The sequence below is a fragment of the Aptenodytes forsteri genome, unplaced genomic scaffold (assembly GCF_000699145.1).
Source record: "Aptenodytes forsteri isolate BGI_AS27 unplaced genomic scaffold, ASM69914v1 Scaffold55, whole genome shotgun sequence".
NCBI classification, from domain to species: domain Eukaryota; kingdom Metazoa; phylum Chordata; class Aves; order Sphenisciformes; family Spheniscidae; genus Aptenodytes; species Aptenodytes forsteri.
The window spans coordinates 729,067-739,522 of record NW_008796063.1 but is presented as its reverse complement, the minus strand read 5'-3'; the positions used below and the strand labels follow the sequence as shown (position 1 = coordinate 739,522).

At 36.5% G+C, this 10,456-nt stretch overlaps 1 protein-coding gene across 1 annotated transcript in view; it reads right to left on the bottom strand.

Moving 5' to 3' along the window:
- CASD1 (CAS1 domain containing 1) overlaps window positions 1–10,456 on the bottom strand; it is a 28,627-nt gene that overhangs the window by 11,762 nt on the left and 6,409 nt on the right. The window contains exons 4-10 of the mRNA XM_009286339.2: window positions 9,086–9,148; window positions 7,652–7,696; window positions 4,854–4,977; window positions 2,906–3,120; window positions 1,599–2,024; window positions 1,092–1,181; window positions 381–500 (exon numbers count right to left, since the gene is read on the bottom strand). Coding sequence (XP_009284614.1) covers window positions 381–500; window positions 1,092–1,181; window positions 1,599–2,024; window positions 2,906–3,120; window positions 4,854–4,977; window positions 7,652–7,696; window positions 9,086–9,148 — 1,083 coding nt within the window. The remainder of the gene's footprint in view (window positions 1–380; window positions 501–1,091; window positions 1,182–1,598; window positions 2,025–2,905; window positions 3,121–4,853; window positions 4,978–7,651; window positions 7,697–9,085; window positions 9,149–10,456) is intronic.

The following is a 10,456-nucleotide window of genomic DNA, read 5'->3' as shown; positions in this document are numbered from 1 at the left end:
TCCATTCACCACAACTCTCTGGGCCCGGCCGTCCAGCCAGTTTTTGACCCAGCGCAGAGTACACCTGTCTAAGCCGTGAGCCGCCAGCTTCTCTAGGAGAATGCTGTGGGAGACGGTGTCAAAGGCCTTGCTGAAGTCCCGGTAGACCACATCCACAGCCTTTCCCTCATCCACTAGGCGGGAAACAAATACAATATGTTTGTATTAGATAAATATTACTGATTAAACAGGTCAGATTACATAGAAACAACAGCCATTTTGAATGTGCAAACCTTTGTTAAGTAATCTTGTATCACATTACTTAGGGAGTACAGATATATTATGGGTATTTTGTTATCTGAACAAATTTCTTTATAAAAACGGTAAGTAGATATTCTTACCTGACACACTCTGTATACACCAAAGTCCCCTTTTATCCAAAAATATGAGAAGTGTCCATAACCTGTTTGGAACAGATATGCAGCAACCAGAACTCGAATGTGCATGTACACAGGCAAAAACTGTTGAGAAAAATAAAGTACCTTTCATAAATGGCCACGTAAATGCTTTCGATTTTCCTTTCTTCCCCCCTATTTTACGTTTTTTCTGCATTGCAGTAAGTCAGGTTTAACTAAGAAAAGAAACATTATGCTGCATTTCCCTGTTTCTTACTAAGCTCTTTTGTTGCCCTAACCTCTCTGATGTTAAAATGAGTTTCTGTTATTTATTGCTTTAAACTGTCCATATTCTGTAACCAGTTAAAAGAGAGTTAAGAAAGGATCTTTGAGGGCTTACCTTCAGCAGTTTCAAGTTCTGAACATAAAAATGAAGTGTTGCTAGCAGTTAAAAATAAACTAACATAATATTCTACATGGAGGAAACAAGTATATTTTTTCATTAGCTAAGTAATGCATAAAATGCTCTTATCAATGAAATCTACACTTAGAGAGAAAAACTAATTCTGCTAATACCATTTTTAAAACTACAGGAACAATAGCATGAGTTATTCATGCTATTCAACTCTAATACGCATTTGCACTATCTTTCTTTTGAAGTAACACACCCAAATTGCATTCCCACTTAAAAAAAAATAGGAAATTCAAATCACTTACTGTGCTTGCTCCAGAGATATGATAAATCAAAATAACAAGTTGCATCCAGCCCTTCCATTCATCAGTCTGTTCTCTATTTAACACTTTAGTCTAATGCAAAACAAAACAAGAGTGTTGCTATTCCAAAAAGTACAACGAACATCTACAAAATGAGGAGAAAAAGTTCAAAACAATAAACCACTTTAAGGGTAAATAGGTCTCAACTGTAAAAGACTTCTGTCTAGTGGACACAGGTCTACCAGATTTTAACGTGCTCTACACTCTCTTGTATCTGAGCTATGCTCACTTCAAATTGGACTGAGTGACAATGGCTAAAAGCGCTCATAGCCATATGCTTTCAAAAAGCTTTTGCATCTAATTCCATGCAAATGTTATATTGCTTGTGAGTGCATTTTTGCAGATGAGTTATACTGACTTTGAAAATTTAGCTTTCAATATTTAGCAATTAGTTATTTACACTCAAATTGGAAAACAACGTTATAAGTAGGATGTCAATGTGATCATTACCTCTTTGGTATTTTCGGTATAAAATACCCCCAAAACCAAGATATAGACGATTGGTATGAAGAAAGATGAATGTGTATAAAATTTATTTTCCTTCATGAAAAGATTTGCTCTGTCACATAGATAAAAATAGGTCATGATTAGACCAAGTTTGCACAAGGAGTGTAAGAGCATCTCTAAAGTAGAAACATTAGGGGTGCTGATGGCAGGTTTCTTCTCCTCTCCACCTTCCAAATCAGTGCATGATTTGTTCTTCCGAAAATTATTCCGATGAATTAAATTGATAATTAAATATCCGATAATGGACAAAGTAAAGAAACAGAAAGCTAACTTCTGTATCAGAGTGAGAGGAGGCTGAGGCTGGCAGCAGGAGCCATCAATGGGCTTCATTATCTTATTGCAGTAGACATTCATAAGAATCATCGCGTTCTGTCAAAGAAATAGGCAGTTTTGTCAATTAATCTCTAATAAAAAAGTTAACATTTTCATCGTAAGAAATTTTCTTCTAGATCATGCATTGACATAAAACATATGCAATTCTCCCTTACCATTACACAGATAAAATTTCACAGTAACCCCATATACCTAGTTGCATTCAACAGTACAGTCAAAACATCTCTTCCAACCAGGAAACCTTTGAGCTTCTTGAGGTAAGCAAAAAGAGCTAATCCTAATCCTTACAGAAGGGTTCTCTCTACTGGCTATAAAAGGAGCTATACTGAGCTAAATGGACTATAAATTAAAAACAGCTCACAAACTTGGGTCCTAAAGGGGCACGGTAATTAAAGTCTCTAAAACATGACAAAGAGACTGAAACCTGTGGTTAAATGATATTTAGTTCATCCAGTACCTGAAAGCAACTGAAACCTGCAAAGGAGTTGGCACTCCATGCAACCACAAAGGTGTATATTGTGTGTTTTCTTACCCTTTTCATACTCCTTACTAAACAAAATTATATGGGCACATAGGGGAAAATTTAAGACTTATTTCTTAGCACTGCTTTACAAATCATTATCACTCTAACTCATTCATACAGATGAAGGCACAAAATTTGCACTCAGAATCTAAAAGATCTAGCGGATTAACAGCTATTTTAAAATAGCTACGCATTAATGTGTTTGCTATTATGTTTTTTAAACATCCTATACAACTGACTGCCCTCCCACCTATTGAGATCTTCTGAAAAAAATTTTCTGAAGAATGTGCAGGTCCTCATTACATTCATATTGTCTGCCATTTCAGAACATTCACTTAAAATCTTGTTTTACTATTATTACTTTTTGATGTTGACCAGTGATAAAAACACTTACTGTATCTCTGCTTGATTCAGGGAGATGCAGGCCATCTGCAGACTTCATGATAGTTTCTTGTGCTATCAATTTTGATACACTGAACACTTTAACTTTAGCTTTGGAATTTCGGGAGCTGCTGTTCAGAATACGAACAGCTGCTTCGTTATAAGCATCTATTTTCTCATTAGTGATCATCTTCCGACTTTCACTCAGCATATCTTCATAAACAGGGTCTGAATTTGAAAGGACAAAGAACAGGCACATTAATCTTCTACTTGACAAATACTTAGCTCAAGTTGTACAGGCTACTTTCATTTAGGTAGCCACAATTGTTTAATGGTACAGAAAAAAATGTACAATGAGGAATGAGTGACTGTTACAGTAACTAGAGTAGTAACGAGAGTTGTTTATGATGAAATGTTCTTATCGCCATTCCCTAGTCATGCATATGTACTTATAGATTAGAAAGCTTTAGCCAGACATGAATGCCTGTTTAACTTCCCGAAACCCATGAAGAACGTATAATGCTGGAGTGCAGAGCTGCTTATGCCTTCTCTCAGCAATGGAATCCCCCAAGGAAAGACTCCAAAGCCAAGAGGACAGAAGATAGACAGCAGAATAGACATGTGGGGGGAAAAAAAAAAAAATCTCTCAAACCCTCTAGTTACTGCAGAAGAAACCAGCTTCTCATTTCTCTAAGTCATAGTCCATAAGCATATTCCACTTGCTCCTGTTGATTCCAGTTTAACTGATGGCAGAATTTCAGTTTTTCGGAAGAATGGAACACCACTTAATTGCCTGCAGGCTTCAGAAATTACGTAGAGCTTAACACAAAGCTATACGGAATTTTAGATCAAAAGGTCAGCTGGAGATCAGTAAGTTGCTATGAAAAGCTACTGATGTTCATAACTCTGGTGAAACACATTACGAGCTGTAAGTTGATTTACTTTAGCTACCTCAATGCCTACTTTTGGACAACCAATGCTAGACAACTCTGTGTGTACAGGCTGCTTTTCCTCTTATTCGTTCCATTAAAGAGCTCAGAGATGACTTAAATGGACTGGATCTTTATCAACAGAATGTTGGGACATGTCTGACAGCTAACTGTTTCTGTTATAGATAAACATGGTTTTGAAAGGAATGCAAGAAGATTGTTGATTCAGGTTAACCTCTAGAACCATCTTTGATAGGAACTTGGATATGACTGTAAGGGTACAGCTGGGTATATTCCTATTAGGGCTCAAAATCTGCCTATGTTTCTAACTGAGGTAATAATCTAAAATGCCGTATTCTACGGCAGATAAACCAGGAAACGCATTCTACCTATGAGCTCATTGTTCAGTGTCAGAGACATACCTTAGGTTTTATTGAAGAAAAGCAAAAGAATGTAAGCGTGGTGCCGTAAGAAAAATATCACAGACTCATTTTCAACCATGATTTCTGGCGCCTAACCTTAACTCATCAGTGCTCAAGTGTACAGAAGCAAGTTTCATCCTAGAGACTTAAATTCTCTGTATTCTCTAGAGTACGTCTATTCATTCTAGACACACACAGAGGATGCACTCGTTGAACCTCTCCTATTATTTATGTAATCTGAAAATTTAATTGAACACAAACACAGGAATACAGCTGTTTTATGCACTTGTGTTCTTGACTCCCAGGAGGCATGTATGGAGCACAGCACAGGGAGAATAAACCTGGCATATTGAGTCTGAGAGTAAGCTAACAAAGAATTAAGAATTCAGAAGGCAAAAGATTTTCCTGAGAGCGCTTTAAAATCTCCATCACTAGTAACAGCTAGTTAGGTACCAGCTAGTTAAGGTTGCAAGAAAGGCCAGAACGGAATTCAACCAACAGCCTTTTTACTCTGCAAGTAAGCAATATGGACTAAGTTTTCCGTATCCTACAAGATAATGATTCAACAGACAGTGACAGTACAATTGTTACCTACTGTTCATTACTTTACCTTGTAAGACCCAGTAAACATCACTATTTTTTGCTAATTTTTCCAAAAGAGGTGCAATTGAAGTGATATTGATTTTATATTGTGTGAGGGCTTCGTTGCTGCCATTGTGAATCTTGATAGACCACTGGAGAAACAAAGAAAGAGATTCAGAACCTGTATGTCAGAAGACCCTTAATTAACTGATTCCATTGCTTCGTTAGTAGCTATTTTTCATTATTTCTATAAAGCTAGATTATTTCTTTAGTCTTTGCTTTTAAAGTGCTAAAAAATTTCTTTTTGAACAAGCAGCTGTCTAGACAGATAATTACATTCAAACAGATCATTTAAATACAGAGTATATAATATTCAACTTAATGTGTATTTGATTTTTCATAAATTAAATGATGCAAGGTATTTTAATTAAAAGCCCCATGACTTTGAACAATGATGAAGTAGCAAAGCCAGTCACATTATAAAAAAATCATGGCCAATTCGGTCAATTTTACTCTAGGAAAACTGACCACAGAAAAAAGCTTGATGGTGGTACTGAGTTCCAATATTTCCATCTGTTTTGCAGATATCCACAAAGAAAAGAGAAAAATGTTTTGCAGATATCCAAAAAGAAAAAAAGAGAAAAAAAAAGAAAAGAAGAGGAGCCATTTTAATTTCTGATTTAATCTTCTGTATGAAATGATTGGGAGAATGCTATAGCTACCCAAGAATGTCTCCTAACTTCTGAAAAGAATCTCCCACACTGTAGGAAAAAAAGATTTAGCATTTTTTAAAAGTATTACTGTATCTATACTAATTTAGACAAAATGTGTAAAAAAAAAAAAAATTAATAATTTAGCCTGTATGTAGTGAACTCTCTAGTTATTTCTAAATATCAACATAAAAATTTTGATGTAAGCCAAGTACACTGGTTAGTCCACTTCATGAGAATATTATCGAATATAAACGAATACTTCATGAAACCAAATAACATGCAGCTGCTCTGAGAACTCACACTCTGGAAAAAAAGTAGTTTCTCCCAGTAGCTAAATCTTTACTCGTGAAACACCTACAGTATTTAAAAGACGTTTTAAGAAGCATATTCTATTCAACAGGAAGCCAGGAACTAAGAAGCAGAGCACTGCAGTGACATCCTCAGAGCATCTCCTTTTCCCAGAATAAGCAAGCAACTGAGTTGTGTACTAGCTGGAGCTTCTCCAGCTTGTAAGAGTTTACTTCTACTTATAAACTGTTATGCAGTTGATGTCTTAAGACAGACATGTCCAGACCAAAGTAGCATGACCAAACCGAGAGCTAAGTTAAAGATACAGGGAAGTTTCAAAATGCTGATAAGTCCAAGGGCACACATTTTAATCTAGCAGCAGGTTACCACACTAGTGCTAGCCATGGTGATGTTGCTGATGCATCAGATTTTTGAAGCACTTTATTTTTCTGCAAGTCCCTTAAAATAGGGGATGTTTGTCTTTGGCCAACTCTAGATATCACTATTAATGTTTTGTGTAAATATATTGGTGTTATAAAGAGCTGAGCATCACATACATATTGTTGGTTTGTATCTCCTGCTGTCCACAAAGGACAACAAGCTACGGCTAATGTATATATATAATTAAAAGGAATTATTTAGCTAAGAGTCCTGTAGTTTTGCAACATGACCTCCTGCATGCCAGAACATTATCCATATATAATGGCATTTTCTGTGTGAAGTACGACTCATGCTAGTAAGACACGCTAGATTCTCAGACTGAGCAGAGATATTCTAGGCTTACTAAGATTCCTAAAGCTCAATATTTACGTGGATCCTACAGAGGAAGAGAATTTAGGGGGTTCATCTGTAAGGAAACAAGAGAATTTCTGATCCCTCAGGAAATGTGTGGAAGTCTGCATACACATAGGACCTTCCCCTAAAATTGGGGGAATTCCCCCTAGACTGGCATGCCCAGGAGCATGGAACACATTTTCTCCCTCTACATTTGAGCTGGTATGAATTTATAATAGCTAATGCCTTTCAAATTCCAGTTCCAAAATATTTGGACGTAAGGGACATTAAATGTGGAATTAATGAGATGAGCAGTTGTTCGACTCTTGACTCCCAGTACCAGCCAACTACTGGAATAGACTACTTAGGGGGGGCTGCTGAATTCCCTCCCTAGAAGTTTTAAAGAATTGGTTGACTCTTGTCAAGCGCGACACAGGTGTAACTGATCCTGCCTTGTGGCAAACTGGTGGGTTAGGAGATCTCTTCAGGTCCTTGTCAGCCCTGTTTTCTGTGATGCTGCAGCTCATAGCAGTGGTGGAAACTTCCAGTGGAACAAGATTCAGGAAGTGCAATGTCTTTGGTTGCTGAATTATTCTTGTAAAATTCAGGTTTTTGCCCATGTAAGTCTAAAAGAAATATATGCACTCAGAAAGAGCGTTCCAGATTGGGCCATGCTCAAAAGCAGTATTTTGTGACTGAAGAGAGTTTATTAAAAATGCATCTCAGTTAGTATGCAAGTACTTTTATTTAACTTTTTAAATGAATAATCTGCTTTTAACAAAGAGGCTACTTTATTTATTAGCTAGGTTCAAGCAAATCAATGCTTATTAATGAGTATTGCTGCCAAAAAGCAAGTACTGTACATCGCACAGCTATAATACAATATATCTGCTATTTCAGAACTACTTGTTATAACAGAAAATTCACTGAGAGTATATTTTTTATTATAAATTGGGTTTAATAACTTCATCATGTAACCACCTTGAGAGCATAAAAGTTATGCTACTAGAACTTCCTTCTTTATTAAAATACCCATACATGTATAACTTACCGTGGCAGCTCCTGCTACAATTATATGAGGTTTTGCCACAGAACCCTAAGACACAAAGTAAAAAGAAATTTTGTTTTAAAATATTCACAAATTATACTTATTATTATATCAAGTTAATTAAGACATATCTTAATTAACTGTGACTCAACTTGTCCATCAGTTAATGGTTACAAAAGAATAGACTGCAGATATATTACAGAGAACATCAATTTGTGACATACCAGAATTTTCACATAACAGAATCTGCAAAAGTGCAAAGCATCAATAAGCACTTACAATCATTATCAATTTAGCAGCATAAGTTCTCTTTAAAAGCTATCTAAACATCTCCTCCTAAGGTCAAGTAAACTGTAGATCATACTATTGAAGTACTTTTTCTCTCAGTGTCTCTCAGCATTCTCAAACGTCTGTTTGAGCTGTTCAACTGACTGAAGTGACCATAAACACATTGCAAAAACAGAACAAGGACAACAGACAGTTGTTGTCCTTGTTGCCCTGGTCTGAAAGTTATGTCTAGGACAAGGAACAGAATATGTACTCAAACAGAAGAGTACAAGGAAACAAACAGTGCTGATCACCTCAGTATGAGTTTTGCCTTGGCACAGCAAGGGTTTAGCAGCTCTCAATTTTTTTTAGTAACCACAGAAAAACGAATGGTAACTTCAGCTATCTTGATGGAAGGTGTCATGCAAGAATGACAAATAGGGTAGCAAAAGAATCACCGGGGGCCATTGCTAAATCACTCCAGTCTTTTTAAAGGTCAACAAAGAAAGAAAGAAGAAAAATTTGTTGCCAATCTGTAAACATATTACTCGTTATCAGAATTACGTACATAATTTTATGCTGAATAACATGACAACCTATATCATAACTGAAACGTAAAATAATTAGTACGCAATTTGAGGGAAATATTGAAAAAAAAAAAAAATCAAGGCATTCTTGACTTTCCAGTCGCCTTTGTCCTTCAGTTGGGAACACTCAAATTAACATAGATGTAAAATCATAGAATATCTCAAGTTGGAAGGGATCCGTAAGGATCAAAAATGTTCGGTCACATAAAAGCGGAGCCATCGCAGACACAGAGGAAGAGAAACATCACATCAGAGTAAAATCCTTTCAGCTCTTAATAGGATGAATCAACCTGGTCCTAGGAAGTAGGGTTTTTCTGGTTTGGTTTGGGGGTTTTTTGGCCCAAGTGAAGTCATCCTTGTGAGACCTGGAGATGCCCAGAAACATACACACCAGTAAGCATCCCCCTTTCACTATTTTGATGTTAAATTTCATATCTCTGGTACATAACTGACTGAATATATGTGATATGCTGCATCTGCTGGACTCCTAGTAATTATAGCTGTGTATATGAAAAAAAAGAAAGGTAGTAGTCCTCAGTCAGCTGCTGTATTTTCCTAAAATGAACAGTTTTTTAAGACAAACCTCAGTCCAAGATTTGATACGTTGCCTCATAGAGCCATTAACTTCTGGATACCACAGGAAATCCTGTAAAATAAATGCAAGCTCACTCTGTAAGCTTAAAGACAAGCAGTAGACTAATAACAAAAAATCAAAAACCAAACGAATTGCCATCAATTCAACTGTGAAAGAAAAACACTTTGCCCAAAGTGAGATTTCCTTTATAGTTAGCATGAAAAGCCTGACATCTCGGCCTAGCATGGAAAACCGAAAGAAAAAAAAAAGGAAAAAAAAAACCCAAACCCTTTGCCCCCATGAAAAAAGAAAAAATTTTCATTTGTAGTTCAGGAGTTGGGATTTCACCAAGAAGGTAATTTTTTTAGCTTCTGCCAAATGGAATGTCCTTGAGCTTCCAATGCAATCAGGGCTAAAACCAAGCTCACATCTGTAACTTATTTATTACAACTTGCTTTTTGCTCAATTTCCCAAAGTTTTTACCAACAGGGTTTTTTTTTCTTCCAGAACTTTACATAATGTGATTGATAGCTTGAAATCACACTTTTCAAACAAAAATAAATCCTAACATTTTACATTACCACTTCATAAATTATTAGCTGTTTAAATCTAATAGTGCTATGGACACTAAATGCAATACCTACTGACATTTTTTTAGATGTCAGGAGTAGTGCCCAACCTTCATCTAGAAGGACAGTCTAGACTTCGGCTAGTGCTATTATGTCTCCCATCTAGTTACTCCTCAGGTGCAGAACTATCAAAACGACTACAAATACACATTAAAGTGAAATGGCAGGGATTACACATGCAGAAACTATTGTGAGGAAATTTTATAATGCAGAATGCAGAAACACTACCAGCAGAGAGGAAATCTCTGTCTTCCACCCACACAGACCTAAAGATTTTGGTAGTTTCCTTGAGTACTGTCAATTCACTATTTGGCAGAATCTGTGAGCGATCAGGCAGCCATCTGCAGTGCTGCAGGATGGAAGGGTCAGTATGATGACTAGAAAGGGCAAAATTAAACTCTCCACTTGTTCCCAGTGATTTTCTCTTTTGTTGGTCAAGTAATTTCCACATTTAGATTATTGGGTCACAGCTATTCTGAATGTCAAAATTCAGCTACCATGCCAATAATGTAAACAGACATACAGCATAAAAACAAGGAAGCAGCAGACAAGTAATTTCCACATTTAGATTATTGGGTCACAGCTATTCTGAATGTCAAAATTCAGCTACCATGCCAATAATGTAAACAGACATACAGCATAAAAACAAGGAAGCAGCAGACTAGAATCATAGAATAATTTGGGTTGGAAGGGACCTTTAAAGGTCATCTAGTCCAACTCCCCTGCCATGGGCAGGGACATCTTCAACTAG